Below are 21,422 nucleotides of genomic sequence, written 5' to 3'. Positions count from 1 at the left end.
TAAGACTCCCGCCAAATCAGCGCTCTTCCCATTGGCCCGGGGGCCAACCAACAGGGACTCCGTTCCCAGCCTTTCCTCCTTTCTCATTGGTCCACGCTGGGGGCGGGCACTAGCGCTCCGCCATTTACGGCTGGAATAGTCCAGCCCGCCCCCAAAGAAGCGTCATCCACGGGCCGGGCGCACTCGCGGTTGCGCACTTCAACTCTGACGCCGTTTACTCAGACACCCTACGCTAGGCGGACATCTTTACTTTGGGAAGAGAGGACTAGTCCCCCAAACTGGGACCTGTAGGGAAAAGAAACCTCGCCACAAATTAAATTCATGTATACGTCAGACGAGGGCGTCAGTTTACGATTTCAATGGGCTCTCGGCCTAGTTCGAGAGCGGAAGTGTGGTTTACTTCCGCCCGAGTCCTCGATGGCCGCAGCAGAGGCCGGAAGGTCTGCGTTCCTTCTGGGTAGTGTAGGCAGTAAGGGGAGTGGGCCGCACCAAATTCGTCAGGAGGGGGCCACTATCAAACTGTTATTTTAAATAATCACGTAAGGTGCTCTAGAGTGCACACGTTAGGAAGGGGTATCTGAGCGCTCACTCTGCGGGAATTTTGGACCCTCGCGCCTTTGCCTGGCTTTCGCAGCGGCCTGCGCTCGCGCCCTCCCGGAAGGGCAGGTCCGGACTTCCGGTGAGCTCCGGGCGTCCGCGCGAGGCGGCGGCTGCGGCGGCGGCGGCGGCGGTGGCTGCTGTGAGGGGGCGGTGGCGGCTCCCACCGTAACGTTCCCTGACGAAGCGCACCTGCGAGACGGAGGCGTCCACCATGGTGAGCGGCCGGGCGGGCAGGGCCGGCCGGGACCAGGGTCGGGGCCGTCCGGGCGGACGTGGCGGCCGGGGAGGTGCCGAGTCACCGGCCTGAGCCCGCCGCCGCTCGGGACTGAACGCTGTCTCGCGTGTGTAGACCCGAGATAGCTCCCCGCGAACAAGCCCCGGATCGGCTGGGGGGCTGTAGGAGGGAGGGGAGAGCTCACGGGCCAGTCCCGCGAGCTCGATTCTGCCGGCCTGCGGCCCCGCCCCGCTGCCCTGGGCACCGCGGCCCCGAGACCCGTCATCCTTTGGGCCCCGGCGGCGCCCCTGGAGGGAGGGTGGTGGCCGCCGCGTCGGCGCGAGAACACGAGGTTTAGGGAGGCGCATAGTGTAGGCCACGAACGCGGGCAGTGGGGACTTGAAGCCGGGTATGCCTGAAGAGCTGTGTCAGCACCGCGCCGGGCGCTGCCGGTGTCACGGGTTTATCGCATGCGAGTTTATCCTTAGTGTGTCAGTGTCGGGTACCCTTTCTCTCCTCAGGTTTAGCCACCTAACAGCTGAACACCTGCCGTGCGCCGGGCAGCGTGCTGGCGCCGGGGCTGTAGAGGGGACCGGGGCGGGAGGTCAGGTCCGTGGGTGGATGCGGGGCAGATTGGCACCCGCTCTTCAGTACTTTGTGTACATTTTCCTCTTTCGTGTTGCAAAGAGAAGACAGGGCTTAGATGGGGGGGATGTAGTGAGGAGGCCCCCACTCCTCTCCCTTCTTTCGTCCAGAACGCTGCTTCTGGCCAAGATTTTGTCGAAGAGAATTCTGGTTAAAAGGAGAGGCACGGGTGTGAAAACTACTTTGCTGGCGCTCCAGGAAGTGGAGAACTATTGGAGAGTTTAAGCAGGAGCTGCATCTGCATCTGTGGAAAACAGCTGGCTCAGCTTGCTGATTTCGGAATTGCTAGTAAACTGTTTCATCAGTACCTGACTTTTCCTCTACTTAGTGTACAGTTGGAATCAAGTCAGGAAATACTCGCCTGTTTAAAAGTTTTTTAGCTTGTAAAAAACCATGTACCATAAATTTACGATTTTAACCATTTATAAGTGTACAGTTTAGTGGTGTTAAGTATATTCACGTTGTTGTGTAATGGATGTCCAGAACTTTTTGGTCTTGAAAAACTGAAACTCTGTTCCCATTAAACAATTCCCCCTCCCCCCAGCCCCTGGCAGTCATCATTCTTTTTGTCTCTGAACTTGACTAGTTACTCTAAGTACCTCATATAAGTGGAATCCTACCGTGTTTGTTCTTTTGTGTCTGTCTTATTTCACTGAGCATTATGTTCTCAGAGTTCATCACCGTTGTAGCATGTGTTGGAATTTCCTTCCTTTTTAGGGCTGAACAATATTCCATTGTGTGGATGGACATTTTCTTTATTCACTCATCTGTTGATGGGCATTTGGGTAGTTTCCAACTCTTGGCTATTGTGAAGAGCGCTGCTGTGAACCTGGGTGTACAAATATACCTTCAAGACGCTGCTTCCAATTCTTTTGGGTATATATCCTATTGTGCAATTTTATATCCTTTCTTTTTGACACGTCACAGTAATTGCAGTGCTTTGGGAAGACCCTAGATTGCTGGCAGCGTGTGTTCTGAGCCTCATCATAACCTACAACGTAAGAGCTGGGATCTTACCTTTGTGATGGCACCATGTCTAGGCTTTACTTATGAAAGGCACGGAGGGAGTGCCGTGGTGTGGCGCCACGTGAGAGCACTTTGGAGGGGTGCTAGCCCTGGCCCTGGGCAGAGCAGGGAAGGTTCCCAGAGCAAGGAAAGGGTGGTCTTGGAAGACAGGGGAAGGGGGAGGGGTGCAGACCTGGGCACTCGCTCTTATCGCTGTTCCCTGTTTTCTGCCTGTTCCCTCTCCTGGCTTCAGGTCTCTGCAGAGAAATCCTTCCTGACCACCCACTTAAAACAGCGTTCCCAGGAGCTCTTGGTCCTTTGCCCTCTCTTGTGCTCAGAATACTGACACACAGATGGTTTTCTGTTCTTGTTTCCCTTGTCTTGAATGTCAGCTCTGCCAGGGCAGAGGTTGTAGCTCTTTTGTTAGTGATGTTTACCTGGTGCTTGGAGACCAGAACCTGGCAGATAGTGGCACTCCTAAACGGGATGAGGAGAGGAAAAGTGGTCCAGGCCAAGGGAGCAGCCCGGCAGGGTCGTGGCCATCGTAGGAGACCTGGGGGACAGGAGGCCTGGGAGATGGGGGGTGGGGGGTGAAAGAGGTGAAGGACAGGCTTGCTGGGGGCAGTTTTATACTTTAGTAAGATGCACTGTCTGAAAATGGTGGGGGCCAGGTTGGCGGGACAGACTGGACGCGCCAGCCAGCGGAAGCTGCTGTGAGGTGTGTCCTGCTCCCAGGAGGTGCTCACTGGGTGCAGGTGTGTCTTGCTCTTGAGCGTTGACACCCTGACCCACTCTAGCTGTTGACAGAAGAAACGTGCCTTAGTTCTGTGTTAACTGCAGCATCTCTTTCCTCCTTCCAGTTCTCCTTCAACATGTTCGACCACCCGATTCCCCGGGTCTTCCAGAACCGCTTCTCCACACAGTACCGCTGCTTCTCCGTGTCCATGCTTGCGGGGCCTAATGACAGGTCAGATGTGGAGAAAGGAGGGAAGAGTATGTGCTGTTTTTATTTTGAATCGTAACCTTTCCTGCCCTAGGCCTGCAGTGCTCATAGTCCTTGGCAGCTCTCATTTTGCATGTGTGACGGAGGCTAGTTACCGTCAAGATGTTGTCAAGGTGTCCTGGCTAAGGGGTGCGGGGAGGGGTCCTAATTATGATTAGATTTATGGCTGATAGCCATTTGGTTTCACCAAATAAATTATAGCTAGTAAAACTTGTTGTGAACAATCATGAAATTCCGGCTGCCCCATAGGTATCGTTTAATACTATCATTAAGCTATAACAGAAAGTGCACTTTGACTTTTGTTCTGTTGTTTTAATTTTTCTTTTCTTAATATCTCCTAAATGTTCTTTCCACAGTAATTATGCCACCCTCAGCCCTCGACCAACTCAGTAAGTACTTTCTACCTGACTTGAGAACGGAGGTGATGTGAACGTGGGCGCTGGGACCAAGCACAGACCCCTCGCCGCCCAGGCAGAGGCATCCTTCAGGGAGGCTGGTTGGGAATCGTCCCTGGAGGGTGCTCGCTGGGCTGGGAGGCCGGGGCCAGTGGGTGCTCGGCTCTGGGTCCACTCCTCTGGCCCCCCCACCCCACCCCGGGTCCTATTAGGACTAAAGGAAGGTGTGAGCGCCGGTGCTCTTCACGCTGCTGGGGCAGCCGATGCCCTTGGCTGGACGCACTGAGTTTTCCCCTAAAGGATGGTGGCAGCCCCCAAGAGGATGCTGCGCACAGGTCTTTCATCTCCCCAAGCCTCTTGCCTCAGCTCCAGCCGCAGTTCTAACCCCTCTGCCCCAGGAGCTGCTCCCCTTGCCCCGTCCCACCTCTTACCAGAAGCAAGAAAGGCCCAGGTTTGAGAGATTGGCCACGCTTTTCCCCCTTTCCCCGACTCCCCACTCCCATGGGAGCAGCTCGGAGACCTCACACCCCTGGCCCCACTCCACCCGGACTAGGGTGCCCCGACCATGGGCACAGTCGTTGCCTTTTGAGACTTGGGGGTCTTTTTGGTGTGGGTTCTGAGGCAGGAGATGTGGTGGCCTCTGGGCCGGGAGGGTCCACGCTCTGTGTCGGGTGCACATTGGGCAGCTCAGTAAGGGCCGGGCGCCAGCTCTGGGGTGGCTCCAGCTTGGGCTCTGCACCTTGCCCAGCCTAACTCCAGACTAGTGACTGGGCCTTTCTGAACCTTGGTGTCCTCACCTTTAAGTGGGGGCATGACGCCATCTGTGGGGACTGCTCTGCGGCAGGGGTGCCTCCTGGATGGTGCCTGTGGTGTGTGTGTAAACAGCCAGGGCCCCGTGGCACCAGGCAGGGGCAGGAGGTGGCCCTTAGCCAGCAGGGCCTAACTGACGGCAGCAGTGGCTGCACCCGCAGAGGGAGGCCTTTAGCTCTGCCAGAGGGTGGGTAGAGCTGGGGACACGGCCCTCAGGCAGGCCCCTGTCGTCCCAGAGAGGGGAACAGGGCCCTGAGAGTCTGCCTCATGGGTGGAGCTGACCCAGGACTAAGACCAGGTGTGTTGGCATGTGGGTATGAGAGGAGACTGGGGAATTGGGACAGTGGGGCTTAGTTCGGTGCTGTGCAGACCTCGTAAGTCATGGAAGGAGCTGTCCAGATGAGATCTCACGGGGAGTCCTGGTTTGTAGAAAGGGTCGCTGCTCAGGGTGGAGGAGGTGAGGGGGTGCGGAAGGCTCGGGCGCCCCAAGGCACTTCTCTAAATCAAAAAAATGCAGTTTGAAAACTACTGGACTGAGGAACATGGGGGGTCTCTTCCAATGGCAAGAATCTCGGACCCTTGGTTGGAGCCTGATCAATCCATTCACCCTGACCCACCTCAGTCCACTCCATGGCTCCACAGCCGGGAGGTGCCCTGGTGACGGAGGGCCTGGCGTCCAGGCCCTTGGCCACCACTGCCAGTATCCCAGTCGCCCTTGGTGATGGGGGGACAGCCTCCCACCCAGGCTCATTATCCAATTTGCTTCTCCAGATTTTTCAGGAGATCCCGAATGGAGTCTGCCTTACCTCCTGCCACTGAGTCAACTTCTGTTGCCACGTTTGCCTAAATCTACAGGCTAAAGTTGGTCTCAGTGGTCAAGCCCCAGACCTGGGCCAGTGGCCTAGGTTGACCCCCAGCGTGGCCATTCCTGGGCTGTGTGACCCTGGGGCACGTTGCCAGACCTGTGTGCCTTAGTCCCCCATAGATAAAGGGGCAAGGACAGTACCCACCTCACTGTCCCGTGAAGGCTGAGCAAGGGCCTGGCACAAGGCAACACAGTCCTGTCGGTCTGTCTCGGACCGCTCCCCCAGGTTACTGACTCTTCTGGGTCCTCTTGCCTCGCAGCACCAGCCCCTCCTTTCTGCACCCCCTGCACTCCTGAGTCAGCAGGCCTCCAGCCCCACACATGGCCCCCACCTCAGGACCCCTGGCGGGAGGGAACACACTGGGTCCCTGCTGCAAGCCCACACTGCTGACCGGTCCTGCCCGGCCTGCACCCCCCCGACTGCTCGCACACCCGGTCCCTGTGCCCAGTCTCGCCTGGTTGCCAGCAGTTCCCGAGCCAGCCTGGCTCCCCTCCCTCTATGCCTTTGCTTGGGCTGCTTCCTCTGCCTGGACTTCCCTCTCCTGGAGGACATCCCCCAGCAGCCATCCTGGCTGCCCTGCCTCCCGCCCCACCCTTCCCCGGCACGAGCATCTGGGCACGCTCTGGCTTTCTTACTGGAAACCTCTGAAGAAGGGATTTTGCCCAGCACCTGGTTGGCACTTAAACTGTTTGTGAATAAATGCACGAACACGTCACTTTTTAAAAGTGGGATTTCCGACAGTCAAAAGTATAAGCCGGTGCTGCGTTCCTGACTCAGCAAACGTTCCTGAGGTCTAGCAGGAGCGCGGGGTCTGCTGGGCGGTTAGACACCCAGGGGCTCAGTACCACGCAGGTCCCAGTGCCTGCTGGGGGAGGGGGGCACTTCCCCGGGGAGGGTCTGGGGACGGTTTCTCTCCCTGGAAGAAGCCGAGCCTCATGCCTCGCTCTTCTTTTCAGGCCGACTTAACATCACCTACCCCATGCTGTTCAAACTGACCAACAAGAACTCGGACCGCATGACGCACTGTGGCGTGCTGGAGTTTGTGGCTGACGAGGGCATCTGCTACCTCCCGCACTGGGTGAGTGGCCCCCGGCTGCCACGTGGGGCGGCAGGGACACCCTCCGCCTGTGCACAGTCCTGCCCCGCAGCAGAGGGACGTGCCTCGCCGCAAACATCACGTGCGACTGTGGACACGGTGCGCCGGGAGCTGGGGATGGCTGCTCACCTGGTGGCCTGGAACCCACAGCCATGCTGTTTTTAACTGCCATTTTCTGGGTCAGGCTTTTTTTAAAACCATGGAGCAGGAGTATTTTTCATGTGGTCTGAGTACAGAGTTTTAGATTTTTATAAGTTTTCTCACCCCTTTAGTAGTTTGTCTGCCCAGTTCTGTCACTGTGTGTGTGTGTGTGTGTGTGTGTGTGTGTAGACACTTGTCTATACCTGAGTCTGTCTAAAGCACTCAGCCTCGTTGCCATGGGAATGAAGGCTCTCTGGACTTAGGCTGGTCCGATGCCATCCATGTCCAGAGGCAGGCAGAGCCGCGCCTGCACTGTAGGGTGGGGCCCGCAGCAGCCGGAAGTCCGCGGGGGCGGGGCTGGGGGGGGGCGGGCCCCACCACCCCCAGTGTGAGGGCCCCACAGCTGCCCTGCTCCATCCTGCGCCTGGGCATGTCCCTTTGACCTTCAGCACTGTCTTCTGTGACATCTGGCCACAGTCAGTGTTGTAGGTGCTTCGAAGGTGCCTGAGGGCCCTTGTCTTTATAAGGTCTTATGAGGAAACCCAGTGTCAAGACTGTGTAGAGAGGAGGGTCTCCAGGCAAAGGCTGGCTTGGCTCTCTCCTTCCCTCCCCCCTCAGCCCAGCCCCCACTCTCCCAGCTCTGGTATGCTCAGCGTTGGGAAACCCACAGAGGGGACTTTGTGTCCTTCTCTTCATACTCATTTATGTCGGGGTGCTTAGAGACCCCTCCGTCTGCGGGTGGAGTTGGGAACGCACCCCAAGGCCTCCCTGCCACTAGGGAGATGCTCTGAAGAGCATCCCGCCTCTCCTGCACAGCCAAGGGTCCCTGCCGCAGCCATGGCTGACCTTCTAAAGGAGTGGCCTTAACTCATATTTTGAGATTAAATATGAATAGAAGTTTGAAGGTTCCTCCTCTCCTGCAGTGGTGACCTTGCCCATTTCCCCTGGGCCATTCCCCCTCCTGAGCCTGGGTCCTTCCTGAGTGCTAAGCCCAGCTGGTGTCCTGTGCTGCTTCCTTGACCACAGGGGAACTCTTAGTCACTCCTCAAAGCCCAGACCTGACCCAGTTCCCTGCTCACGTGCCCGCACCTCGCGTCACGGGCACCAGGCCTTGTCCCACTATCTGTGGAGCGCCATGGGTGGCTGAAGTGTTGGGCAGTGACAGCTTCCCCAGGCCCCTCTGTGGCCCGTCCTTAGTGAAAGAGAAGGGGGGATACTGGGGAACACTGTTCCTGTAAGGCTTTCCCTCCAACCTGCAGACTTGGAGTTTGGCTGGACCCGTGTCCAGGCTCTCAGACCACTTTGGGCCAGAAAGCTAATTGAATCCTTTTGCCTGGAAACATCCCATCCCCAGCGAAGCCTCTGTAGGTAGCATGGAGCTGCCTGCCGTCCTCTTCCTGGGCTGGCCTTGCAGCTCTTGCCAGGAGCAGGTGGTGCCTGGGGTTTCACAGCTGCTGTTGCAGAGCCGGCTCGAGGGTCTCCCGACCCCAGTGAGTGTGTGAGCAGGTGCTTTCTTTCTGTCGGCTGAGTGGCAGGCTCCATCCAACCCTGAGCTCCAGGCAGCCCTGGTGGATGGGCAGGGAGCAGGCCCTGGTGGACGGACGAGGTCAGCTATGACCTGAAGGCCGTGGAACCTGGGTGGGTGTGTGGAGCTCCCCACGTGGCCCTTGCTAGCTGTGTACGTTTGAAGCTTTCTTTAAGAAGGTTTGAAATAAGAAAAGCAAAAAACCATTCCAGGATGCGCAGGGGTGCTCATTTCTCGGACCCCGAGCTTCAGGTCCTTGCTAGGTCCTGGCTCCCTGCACCCCGGGACCTCGGGCCCATGTTTGTCTCTCTGTCTCATTTCTCATCTGGCCTCTACCTGGCAGGGCGGCTCCACAGACGCCCTGGAGCAGACACCCAAGGCCTAGGCTGTGGGCTGTCCCTGGCAAGGCCAGCCTGCCTGGGGCTGTCATCCTCCCGCCTCCAGTGTAGCCCAGCTGGTCCTGGGGCCTTGGGAGTCAGGTGAAGTTGCGGGGGCGAGGGGGGGTGTCCCTGTGGAAATGCTCCGGCCCTGGGAGGCCTAACGCTGGCGGATGAGCCCGCATCTGCCACCCTTCCAGCGAGTGGTTTCTTCAGGCGCTCCCACTGTGGTGGCCCCGGCCGCACCCCTACTGCCTCCTGTCTTCTTCCCCCTCCAGATGATGCAGAACCTGCTGCTGGAGGAGGGGGGCCTGGTTCAGGTAGAGAGCGTCAACCTGCAGGTGGCCACATACTCCAAGTTCCAGCCCCAGAGCCCCGACTTCCTGGACATCACCAATCCCAAGGCCGTGTATCCTTCTGAAGCGGAACGTGTTCCTCTGAGCCGGGGAGGGCTGTGTGAGCTGGTGGCAGGCGACAGTGAGCCCTTGGTTGGGTCTGTGCCTGCTTTGGGGACCACAAACTTGTCATGATTGACATTGTGACATGAGAACAGTGGCGTGGGGCCAGCCCGTCCACATGGCTCAGGGGCCTCACGAGCATGCTGGGCGCTCTCTGGACACTTCCCGGAGGGCAGGTGGAGCCCTTCCTCTGGGTGGCCGATGACACTGGCAAAAAGCCCAGTGTGTTCTGGTGGGAGGGCAGCTCGTCTGCCTCTCAGCTCCCCTGTGCTCAGGCATGGGGAGCCCTGTCTTAGTACGTTTTCTGTCTCTCAGCAGAGGAAAGCAAAGGCGTCAGGTCTTAGTGATTTTTTGCGTGTTCTCTGAACGTAAGCCAGCCATGTGTGTGGTCACTCCACCACCTATTTATTGTTAAAAAGGCATGCTTGTAAAAAACTCAGTTGAACAACACAGATTGTTTAAAAAAAAAAAGCTACTTCCACCCTCCCCACCTGCACCCTGTCCCCAGCCAGAGCCAGGAGCACGCTGCTGCTGCTGGCCATGTCCTGGATGCCACTGGGCTGTGTGGAGGCCTCCGCTGGCCGTGTCTGTGGACGGGCATGTCGAGCCCCCTGTGTTGGGCATATGGGGTACTGGGCGCTCTGCTCACAGCAGGTGTGGACAGTGCCCATGCCCGGGACTGGGGCCTGCCAGCCTCTGCACTGCAGCCCCTTGTATGTTCTCCAGTATGGAGTCCTTTTGCTTGTGCTGCAGCGCACACATACCAGGTTGCTTTCAGAGACAGTGTCCTTGGCACAGTTACTCGTGACCGCAGAGAAAGGTGCCCCTTCCATGGGCCGCAGTGTGCCAGGCTCTGCTCAGGGTCTGGGTCCAGGCAGCGCAGAGCCGGCTCCGCCCTCGGGCCCTGGGGGCCGCGTCCAGCAGCTCAGGGTCACCAGGAGGAGTTGAGGGAAGGGCACCCCTGCAGCTGGCATTGCACACAGCAGGGACAAAGAGGGCGTGTACTCCAGACTCTTCACGAAGCTGCCAGCAGCCCGGGAGGCCATTTGACCAAGAGTAGTGAATGTAGACACGGGCTTCTCTGCCCTCAGCCTCTCACCCAGGTGTGCCGTGTCTCAGTGGCACATCTGGAGCCACGTTTTGTGTTTGACCTTTGTATTTAAAACAATTCTGTAAATTGACAAGGGTGACGTGATTAAAATATTCCATTTGATTGGGCATTATTCCCTTGTCTGGGCATTTGGGTTACTCAGTTTTTAAGAACTTATTATTATTTACTATTATAAAAAGGGCTTACAGGCTACTTTTTCCTTTAAAATTTTTATTATTAAATATTTTTATTTGAAACATACCACTAAATATGGGTTATCACCCAAAAGATAGAAACAACAAAAGTAGAAATGAAAACATCTTTGCTTTTGGGAGACTTTTGAGGGGACTTATCTATGTTTTTCAAATTTTTTTTCTGCCTGTGTTCCCGTAGGATTTTTAAAATCAACTTGTTGAGGTGTAATTTACATGCAGTAAAATGTACACTTGAGCGAGTTTGACAGATGCATCCCCTGTGTATTCAGAGCTTGGCCGTCCTCCCAGAAGGGCCTTCATGCCCCTTTATGCCCATCCTCAGCCAACCCCCAGCCCCAGCAGCCTCGGCTGCCTCCCACCTCAGAGATCTGCCTTTCTCGGGGTTTGGTGGGGGTCTCAACGCTCTGTGGCTGGTTCTTCCCCAGAGTGAGGTTCACCCCATTACTGTGTGTTAGAGCTGCTTCCTTCTCGTTGCTGAGTAATGGCCACATGTCTTTGAGCCCCAGCTGGGCACATGTCTGTCCGGTACACAGTGTGACCCGATCCTCTAAATGCCTTGTGGAAACTTGTTTCAGATTTGAGGGCTCCATCTTGCTATGTTGCCTTGACAGTGTCTGCAGGTTAGAAAACGCATTGAGAAACTTTGCGTGTCTGACCACCGGGGATGTGATTGCCATCAACTACAACGAGAAGGTGAGTGTCTCAGCCTTTCGGATGCTGGGGCCCTCACAGCCGTGAACAGGAGCCTATGCTCGCTCTCTCTCTCTCTCTCTCTCTCTCTCTCTCTCTCTCTCTCACACACACACACAGGATCAGACGCCAGTTACTCCCAGGTGTCACGTAGGGATCCATCATGTTCTCTGACAGTTTCCTTCTGTTTGAAGCATCCGATACTAAGAATCCTACTGTTCAATTTTGTGGATTTTGAATCACACTTCTATATTTTTTCGTAAACTAAGAAATAATCTTGTTCCCTTTACCTTCGTGGGGACGTTTTAGGTATTGTCTAACTTAGCTGAATACGTTAAGCTGTTCTTTTTTTTTTTTTTGGCTGCATTGGGTCTTCATTGCTGCGCGTGGGCTTTCTCTAGTCGCGGCGAGCAGGGGCTACTCTTTGTTGCGGTGCGCTTGCGTCTCATTGTGGTGGCTTCTCTTGTTGCGGAGCACGGGCTTAGTTGCTCCGCGGCATGTGGGATCTTCCTGGACCAGGGCTCAAACCCGTGTCCCCTGCATTGACAGGCAGATTCTTAACCACTGTGCCACCAGGGAATCCCAAGCTTTCTTGATTAATTACAGGCAGCCTTAATGTCATCGTTCTTAAAATATTAAGGCAGTAAAAAATGCTGAAACAAAAATAGATGATGAAAGATATCGTTGACCTTTTTGCACTGAAAGGGAAGGTGAGTTACTCAGGTGTACATAGAATTGAAATGCACATCTGGGCTTCTGCTTTTGGAAGTACGGAAGACTAGACGCTCTGAAGGGCCCTTCTGAGAAGACTCAGCAGGCGTGTGCTGTGGGCAAATGACCACATCAGTGCATGGTGGAAGGTCTGGATCAAGGCATCCACATGAAACTGGGGCCCTTAAAGGGGCCAAAATAGATGCAGAGGTGGGTGCTGTCCTCATCCCAGGCTCTCTGAAAACAGCACCCCCAGTTTCGTTGAGCCCTCAGGGTTGCTATAGATTGAACCAGCAAAGAGGAACTCCTTATAAGACCACCAGACACCCAAAGCAAAGACAGCAAAAGCAGATTTAGGCCCCTAAGAAATCACAATTGGGACCTTCAGGTGCAAAGATAAAATAACTAGGTAAAAAATGTTCAAAAAAATTTTTTAAATGGAATCATAAAATTTAGCAGGCAGCAAAAGTCTATCCAAAATATCCAGGATTATTTGAAAAGCAGTCAGAGGGTTAAACAACAGCCAACAAAGAATTAGCGAAGGGGAAGTTGAATCTGCAGGAGTGACTTAGGTGTCCGCACAGAGAAGCACGGCAGCAGCGTGAGCAGCTGAGGTTTGGGAGATCCTGAGAAAACCACACGTGCTCAGTGAAAACCCCAGCAGGAGAGAACAGAGGTTGGAACTACTGTGAGGAGATGAGTGGAGTTGTTCTAGAATTGGCCTACAGCCCACGCTTACAGGGAGTTTAGTGTCCAGCAGGCCGGGTAGTTACAGGTGTCGAGCACCAGACATGGAGAGATGAGCAGAGAAGATCCAGCACTTAGAGAAGAACAGCACACGGCAGGCCTGTCAACAGCAAACGTTGCTTCCCCCCGGGCAGAGGAGCTCCAGAGGCTGCGAGAAAGTAACTGTCGTCAAACCTTCTTTAAAGAATAGGGTAAAATCAAAATGTATTCAGATAAAATCTGAGAGAATTTATTTACCAGTGAAACTTCACAAGCGTGTGCTTTAGGAATAAGCATTAGCCTAGAAGGAAAGAGTAGGGTGTGGGAAGAACCAATAAACCGGCAAATGTGAGGTAAATTGTGGTAAACATTGCCATTTAAATCCATAACAGTGTTTAATAAATGCAGCTTAAAAGATGGCACCTGAAACACTGGAAAAGAATAAGTCTCGAGGGTTATTTAGAATTCAGGTGTTCTCTACACTTCAGTAAAGGTAAATCAGTAAAAATACATGTTGAATATGTAAAAGTTTAAGATTACTGTTTTAGATACAGTGTGACAACACCTAGTATACCATAAATATCACAAAAGTCCTTAGCCTTAACTACGTGCAACGTAGTCTAGTATTTCTACTGTACTGTGTTCCAGTATTTTTCTTTTCTAGTTCTGGTTGCAGCGTAGTTGGTTTTATGACTCACTAGTTAGTTGCGACCTGCAGTTTGAAAACACTCTGACTGGTAAAGGTGACCACATGCCCAGGAGCCACGGACACGGATGTTCATGCCGCCTTGTCCGTGGCAGCAGAACCACTGGAGGCAGCCCGTGTTGTGTGGAGAGGTGGTGGGGCATCCACACAGCGACACACATTCATTTCTATTAGTCACTAGTGAGTAAACGTAAAGCCAGACGGGGGACATCAAGCCTTCTCACTGTACTTGGGGGACCCTCTCCCTCATGTTCAGTTTTTTCAATGGTGGGACTGTCCTGACCATTCATTATAAAAGCAAGACATACTCTAGGTAGAGAGAAAGAACCTAAAACAATGCAGGAAAAAGTCCATTCTGCCACCTTTAGTTCCTATCCTTTTGACTTTGTGCGTGTTTTACATGCATGAGATCATCCTCGACACACAGCAGCATAACTGGTTTTCAGCATCTTTTCCTGGATGCTGGCTGCCTGGGATCCCACGTGAATACACCCCACTCATGTAACCATTCTAGTGATGGGCGTCTTCGGCCTACGCTGCCATGAGCAGTGCTGGAGCAGGCGTTCTTGGAGCACTTTCTCTTTCAGTATTTAGCTAGTTATTTACTTAGAGTTAATTCTTAGAAGTGAACTTTGCTGGAATAAACACTGAATCTTTTGCAATTTGCTGCATAACTGTCTTGTCTGATTTGAATCGCTTATGAGAGGTGGTCAGCTAAGTGACAGGCATCAAGGCAGCCACCCACAGCCGCTCTTCCACAGCAAGAGGTGTGGCTGGGGAGGGTGTCATGAAGGTGAATGACGTGTGTGTGCAGGAGCTGGGTAGGGGGCTGCAGCGACACGTGTGGTGATGGATGGGCCCAGTGCTGCCACAAAACCGACTGATTTCTCTCTCCCAGATCTATGAGCTGCGGGTGATGGAGACCAAGCCTGACAGGGCTGTGTCCATCATCGAGTGTGACATGAACGTGAGTGGCCGCGGGAGGAAGGGCGGCTGGGGGCCCTGGGCGGGTGTCATGCAACCCTGGGACTCTGGGGGAACGGGGAGGAAGATGGTGCTGGAACATTGTGAGGAGGCCGCTGACCTTGTGATTGGTGGCAGGGTTGCTGCTGGTTCTGAGATGGCTAGATCCACCAGCGTCTCAGCCCTGCGAGGGGCTGAGTCTTCTTGGAGGCTGAGGAAGGTTGCTCAGCTCCGAGTAGTGGGCACGACAGCCCAGCGTGCTGGGTCTCCAGGGAAGGATGCCCAGCAGAAGGGTTCCGTTCTGTCTGGGTCTGTTTAGAGGAGTGGTTGCCGGGATCCAGGGCAGTGAAGTTGCCTGGAGGGAGAGGGTGTGGTTATGAAAGGGCACGGTCTTCCACAAGGAGGGGTCCCTCTGGTAATTGAAACTGCTCAGGATCTCGACCCGGGGGTTGGGGGGCGGGGGTGCACCGACCTGCAGTGATGATCAAATTGTGAGAACAAAACACAAACCCGCGTGTGCGTGTAAACTGGGGACGACTGGACGAGGGCTGGGTTGTCTTTGCCGATGTTCTGCTGTGGTTTTGTAAAACGTGACCATCGGGGAAATGGGCGGACTGTACAAGGCCCCTTCTGTATCGGCTCCGACAACTGCATGTGGACCCACAGTTGTCCCAATTTAGAACAGAAAAGCCACGGAGGCTGAGTGTGGCCCTGTCTCATCGTGCTTTCTTCTTGGGGACACAGGTGGACTTCGATGCTCCACTGGGCTACAAGGAGCCGGAGAGACAAGCCCAGCATGAGGAGGCAGCCGTAAGTCGCTCCTCCGCGTCCCTCCCGAGCTCTGCATAGCTCCCCACTGCTGGTATTGGTCTTTGGAGCGCATCCCAATGTCCTGGCTGCCCAGCGGTGTTTGGCCTCCACTGGTACCGAGGCAGCCACGTTCTGCTTCCCTCCCAGCCCCGCTCCCGGGGCCCAGTGTGTACCAGCTGTTGGGGTGCGGGCACAGCAGGAGCAGTGAGGGAGCCCAAGGGAAGAGCTGGGGGCCCCACTGAGAAGCTCATCCCCGTTTTTCTGTCTCTGCCAGGAAGGCGAAGCTGACCACAGCGGCTATGCCGGGGAGCTGGGCTTCCGCGTGAGTGCCGCCATGCGACTGTCTGTCCTCCTGCCACGTTGTCTGTGACACCCTGGGAACCTCAGCTGGGAGCAGGCCTGGGGGACCCCGCACGCGTGTACCCGGCGCCTTCTCAGTCTCCAAACCCTTTTCCATCCACTTTCTCCTGGATCCTCCCAACAACTGTCAGGCAGCCCCAACTTCTTTTTAAAAATTTCTAGCCTACCGGAAAGCTGAACTAGTACAATAGACACGTATACTCTTCACGTAGATTCACCAGATATGATCACTCTTGGTTTCTCTCTAAACCGTGTCTTGCACTGTTGGAAACTCAGTTGTATGTTGACGCTCCGGCACTGCTGTCCACCCTGGAAACGGGGAGGGGCCGGTGGGCGTGGCTCAGCCCACTGCCGGGAGGCAGGTCTGCAGAGCTTAGCCGTGGGCCCAGCTGGACCTGTCACCCCTTCCTTGGCAGCTGGCGCCCCGGGGTTGAGACAGGTGGAGGCACCATCCTTGGGCCAGGAAGCTCCCCTCAGCTCCCAGCAGCCCCCAGAGGGCGTGGGCGCTGCAGTCCCGAGGTGGTTCTCTCCTACCCTTGGGGCTCAGCTCACGGCCCCCCTGCCTGCTTGCCTAGGCCTTCTCCGGCTCCGGGAATAGACTGGACGGGAAGAAGAAAGGTGTAGAGCCCAGCCCCTCCCCAATCAAGCCCGGAGACATCAAGAGGTGGGTCTGCCCTGGCTCTGCTCCGCCCGACCCAGGCCCCGCACTGGGGTAGCCTCACTCAGCTCTGGGGGCATGGGTGCCCCGCCGCCCTCCTCGGTGGGCTGGAACACAGCGTGGCAGAAGCGCATCGGTGCCCCCCCGTCATCGCCAGGCTTCTCCCCAAGACCCCCGCAGTCCAGCCCCACCGGCCCCTGATTGGATCTCTCTCCTACTTCTGACCTTTCTGGTTCCGACTTAGTAATATAATATGCCCATTTTCCTCCTTTGTGACTTCAAATAACTGATCCACTTCCCTCAGGAGGAGGCAGGAGCTGCCTCACTTAGTTGTGTTTGTATTGTTTGGTCCAGGGACTCTCAGCAGAGTCCCTCCTCTGGTGGCCTGCATGGTTGTGGCAGGGATAAGATCTGTCCCCTGTTGACCATGTGAGAGCACACGGAGAATGCCCGAAACGGGTTTGCACCCAGCCTCTTAGGGAGTGAAGTGAGTTCAGTGCATGTGTAGCCCTTGCAGGGGGGCATGTGAGGCTGGAGGACACAGACGGTGAGGTCCTGAGCCTGCAGACCCTGCCCCAGCTGCCTTCCGTTCCCTCCTGGGGGGGTGCTAGGGGGCACCTGTGGGCTGGCCTGAGGCTGGGGGGTTGGTACAGCCATGGACCAGATGGTCACAAATGGATTTTAGTCCCTTCTCCTGACACTAACATTTCTTCTGCTCTGTCTTCTTTATAGAGGAATTCCCAACTATGAATTTAAACTTGGTAAGATCACGTTCATCAGAAATTCACGTCCACTGGTCAAAAAGGTTGAAGAGGTGAGTATGTTTCACGGGTTGTGACAAGTTTCATTGGCTACTGGTGACTGAGGAGAGTCTTTCCATTCTGAATGAGGGTGTTTCTGTCATATTTTTCTGCGTTCTGGGGCCCCTCCTCTCCCCAGTGGTCCAACTGTCGAGGCTGTGCGGGCTCTGGTGTCCCCTCACGGCAGTGACCAGCAAGGTTTCAGCTCCCTGAGCCCTTGCCAGGTGTCAGGCCCCAGGCCACGTGCTCTATACTGAAATATTTAATCCCCAGGACAGTCTCGTGGGGCAGCTGCTGTGATTGTTTGCATTTCCCAGGAGTGAGCATGAGGGTGCATGGAGGTCAGGGGCAGAACTCCTGACCACTGCACGGCCACCTCAGTGCCTCCGCACTCCAGACACTGCCTCCTGCGGCCCGGGGGGCAGGGAGGGGAGGTTCCATCTTGTGGGCACTTCTCCCAGGTGCTGGAAACTTGCTCAAAAGACCCAGCACAGCCTGCCATTAGACTGCCCACCCCGCCCGGCACCCATAACTGCTGGTGGTTCTAGAACACCCCACCTCAAATCCTCGCTCTCCTCGTTGCTTTTCTCGATGCTCGGTCCCTCAGGGACCAAGGGGGTGGGGTGGTTCAGAGACTCACAGCCCCTCCTGGCTTTAACGTTCCTCAAGTTGACACCGTGTTGGCACCTTTCCAGTCTCAGGAGCTGACGTGGTTCCCACCAGGCCTTTGCTTGCCCCCAGCCTGGCTGCTGGCTCAGGCCTGTGTCCTCTGGCCCTCTCGTCCTTGATTGTTGCAGGGATGGGGAGGCTGGGGTGTCCATGAATAGACGTCCAGGGAGAGACGTGTGACTGAGGTGGGCCTTCAGGTGCGCTCACGCTGCCTGTCCTGGGGCACAGGTGACAAGGTGACGGGGACAGTGAGGCAGAGTTCTGGGAGCCCCGGAGCAGGAGGCCAAGGGCACCTGACTTGATAGACCATGGAGAGCCATGTCCCGTCCCAAGCTGGCTGTGGGGCAGCCAGGGGGCAGGACCTGGGGTGAAGGCTGAGCATCTGTCCCAGAGCACTTGGCCTCACCCCCAAGAGAAGGGATGGCATCACAGAGTCCCCAGACAGCCCTCAGCACGGCGGTAACAGTCCGCCACCCTTGGCGTCCCCTCCCCGCTCGGCTCCCACACACTGGCAGCGGGTGGGCTGGCTGCAGCTGGAGGAGCTTTCTCTGACCAGTCGAGCCCAGGCAAGGCCCCAGCCTGCTCACCCCGGAGTGAAGGCCACAGGCAGGTTTCCAGTACCAACACCCCAGTCACGGGAGATCAGAGACACCAAAGGGGCAGAAACCACCAGGGAAATAATTGCTCCAAACGGAGGGGCCCGCGTTGGCAGGTCAGAAAGGGCCACCGAGCATCCAGCACAGTGGATGGAAACAACTCCAAATTGGGGTAAAGGAAAGACGCTAAAGCCTCCAGGTGGAGATTCTACCACAGGTCATGAATGGCACCATCTTAGCCAGACACAAGCCAGGACATAGTGGAGCAGGGTCCTCAGAATTCTTTGCCCAATTCTATGAGCTGAATTGTGTCCCCCAAATTCCTGTGTTGAAGCCCTAACCCCAGCACCTCAAAATGTGATTCTATTTGGAGATAAGGCCTTTACAGAAAGGCGTTAAAAGGAGGGCACTAAGATGGGCCACGTTCCCCTCTGCGATGTGGACACAGGAAAGGCCTGAGGACAAAGCGAGAAGGCAGCCCCTGCAGGCCCCAGAGAGGGGCCTCAGGAGAGACCACACTGCCAGCACCTGGATCTCTGGCTCCGAGCCTCCAGGCTTTGAGGAGGTGAATGTCTCCCCGGGCCCCCAGCCTGTGGTGATTTGTTCTGGCATTCCTAGCAATCTAACACCAACCACCCTGTCAGTGAGCCGTGTGAGAGGAGAGGTAGGTATTCTCAGTCCCTGAAGATCTCTTCACGCACCCTTTCTCAGGAAGCTGCTGAAGACATACCCACTGAATTGAAGGAATAAGAAGTCAGAAAGCCTTAGACCCAGGAAGCAGGGCATCCCCACAGCAATGTGCAGCCCTGGGGCAGCGGCCCATCCAGGTGGGACAGCCCGAAGGTCCCAGAAGACGCACCTTCCTCAAGCGGGTGAAGTGTTCACAAGAGAAAAGCCAGGCTCCGGTGTTGACAGCAGGACAGACGGAGGGCCCTGAAGGAAGGGAAGGCTGCCTGGCTCAGCCACGACTCACCTTTGCGTGGTCACCACCATGTGAACCTTGTATGGGCCCCACTGGAAACACCAGCTGCGTTAGGCGGTGGGCCGGGTGTGGGGGGAGGGCGTGCTGGGGAGCTTGGGATCCTCTTCCACAGACAACACTTCCCCTGACTAGCAGCAAAGCTCTTGGAAAGATGCCTGCTGTTTTCAAGGGTTCAGAAAAAACAAGCCGTCTTTCTGCTGGTGGGAGGATAGCTTGGTAGAGTGAGAGCTGCTGAGTCACCATTTTAAAAAGCCTCAAAAATAAGAGCATCCTTCTAACGAGGAGTTCAACCTCTAGGGAAAATCAAAGTTGTGTGCAGAGACATTCAGCTGCCCACCAGGGCAGCTTGAATACTGCAGATTTGGAAGTAACAGCTGATGGCAGAACTGCCTGCCCACGGAATGGAATTACTGGGAACGAGAGCAGCACACTGCCTTGAGATTGGGGAATTAAGTAGGAAAATAGTTTATGTAAGCATATATAGAACAGTGACTGGAAATGTTCTTTGGCATGGTTTTTCTTTTAGGGGGTGTATTTTATATTTTTTACATTGAAAATGTGATACCTTTGCAAAAGGATATATACTCAACCTGAGAAAAAAGGCTGTGGTAGACAGAGTTGTGATTCCATGGTTTTGTTTTCAATTCAGTAGATGATAACTTGCATTTCTATTTCAAAGACATTTCTTCTTATGAATGTGGGAGTAAGGAAAATGGGCAGATGGTACATGAGTCAACAGAATAAAGCATTTCTTATTAAACTTCCAAGGAGTTTCTGAAAATGGTATTTTCTCTTCACACTCAGGATGAAGCTGGAGGCAGATTCGTCGCTTTCTCTGGAGAAGGACAGTCACTGCGTAAAAAGGGAAGAAAGCCATAGGTTGGGACCGTTGTCTGATTAGAAAATAAAATAATTGCAACATGCTAGCTTTTAGTTACTGGCTCTGACAGGGACACTGTCACTTTAGGTCTGTTTAGAGTTACCTAAGAATTACCAGGTTTCACCTGCAAGTGGACAGCCAAGACAGCAGTTTGTGTGCGTGATTTGGGGAAAGAGGAGGCCGTCTCTGAGGTCCCTTACTCATGGTCCTTGCTTTCAGCCCTCGGGGCATGCCCACAGCCTCAGCTGGAGCAGAGTTCCCTGATTCCTGCTAAAAACCAGTGAAGGGATTGAATTGCTCTAAGTTGTGGTGGTCTTTCTCTTTTTTTCATTTATCTTTTCTTTCTCCAGGTCATAGCTTAGCTGTTGCCTTTGACCTGGAAAAAAGTGGTTTAAACAGATAAGTGCTCTATAAATAGTGGTCATCTCATTACTCTGGCTGCAATTTAAGTATTTGAGAAACGGTGTTTCCATTTTTATTTTACATATTGATCCCCCACCCACCCCCCACCAAGAAACCATTCCTCAGAAGGAAAACTTGACCTGAAAGCATTTCCAACTTTGATTTCATTTGGAAATAACTGGCTCCTTAATGAATCTGTTCTACTGTAAAACAACTTTGTGGTGAAGCACAAATGTGACTATTAGAATAAATGAAAGCTAAAGATACGTTCTTTCTCCTTGCCTACCCCCCACTCCCAGTTTTAATCTATTAAATTTTCCAAAGTTCTGCTGGCCTGTCTTTATTTTTTTTACTAGTATTACTTTAGTTTCAGGTCTTCAATTTCTATAATATGAGCTCTTTCGACATGTTAATTCAATTATTTTCCTCTCTTTGAAAACAATTCTAAATCAAGAATTTCAAATAAAAACAGGCAGTGACTAAAACCTGCATTGCCTCTAAGTGTTTGATTAGGTACCAACATGGATTGACAGTTGGGCAGGAGGAAGGCCTGCTGGCAGGGGCCCCTCTTTCCACTCTGCCCTTAGCAAAGAGCTCCTCTGGGGTCTTCTGGGGAGCATAGGGAGAAATGAGGCTCTCTGACCCCTGGGGTGGGGGTGGTCGGGCCTAGCAGGGGCTCCCCTTGTTCCTGTTGTAGGCCAAGGGGTCCATCTCTGGACAGGGCTCCCCCCAACACTCAGGAGACGACATCCCCCTGCAGGATGCCAGCCCAGGGTTCACCCACATGTCCTCAGAGAATGAGCATCAAAGGTCATTGTGATGACCAGGGCTGGGCCCTGTGGCCCAAACCCACACCCATGGCAATGGAAGTGGTTCTGGAAGGCATGAGCACTCTGTGACCTACCTGGCCCTCCACTTCAGGAGTCTTGGGTCGCTGGCAGAGGTAGACACCCTCCTTGGTGGGTGGGCAGCCTTGTTTGCAAGATCACGTTGGCTACCACATCATTCAATTACATGATGTTATGTAGT

The 21,422-nt window shown here is 54.5% G+C and overlaps 1 protein-coding gene across 1 annotated transcript; it reads left to right on the top strand.

Moving 5' to 3' along the window:
• The first annotated feature begins 442 nt into the window (after nucleotides 1–442).
• On the top strand, nucleotides 443–20,720 carry UFD1 (ubiquitin recognition factor in ER associated degradation 1). Its single transcript, XM_059895577.1, has 12 exons — nucleotides 443–814; nucleotides 3,325–3,457; nucleotides 3,824–3,856; nucleotides 6,495–6,616; nucleotides 8,956–9,086; nucleotides 11,061–11,133; nucleotides 14,172–14,240; nucleotides 14,981–15,046; nucleotides 15,321–15,368; nucleotides 15,982–16,070; nucleotides 16,797–16,878; nucleotides 19,916–20,720. Exons 1-12 carry the CDS (start codon nucleotides 812–814, stop codon nucleotides 19,988–19,990), a joined length of 924 nt encoding a protein of 307 aa, XP_059751560.1. The 5' UTR covers nucleotides 443–811; the 3' UTR covers nucleotides 19,991–20,720.
• The last annotated feature ends 702 nt before the right edge of the window (nucleotides 20,721–21,422 follow it).

The sequence above is a fragment of the Balaenoptera ricei genome, chromosome 14 (genome assembly GCF_028023285.1).
Source record: "Balaenoptera ricei isolate mBalRic1 chromosome 14, mBalRic1.hap2, whole genome shotgun sequence".
Lineage (NCBI taxonomy): Eukaryota > Metazoa > Chordata > Mammalia > Artiodactyla > Balaenopteridae > Balaenoptera > Balaenoptera ricei.
Note: the sequence above shows the minus strand (reverse complement) of the source record. Positions and strands in the feature narration are given on the sequence as shown.

Bases quoted from the DNA above. Each gene is read 5' to 3' on its own strand.
- UFD1 (XM_059895577.1), top strand. The intron at 6,617-8,955 runs GTGAGTGGCCCC...TTCCCCCTCCAG, and splicing joins TCTGCTACCTCCCGCACTGG to ATGATGCAGAACCTGCTGCT. The intron at 14,241-14,980 runs GTGAGTGGCCGC...TTGGGGACACAG, and splicing joins TCATCGAGTGTGACATGAAC to GTGGACTTCGATGCTCCACT.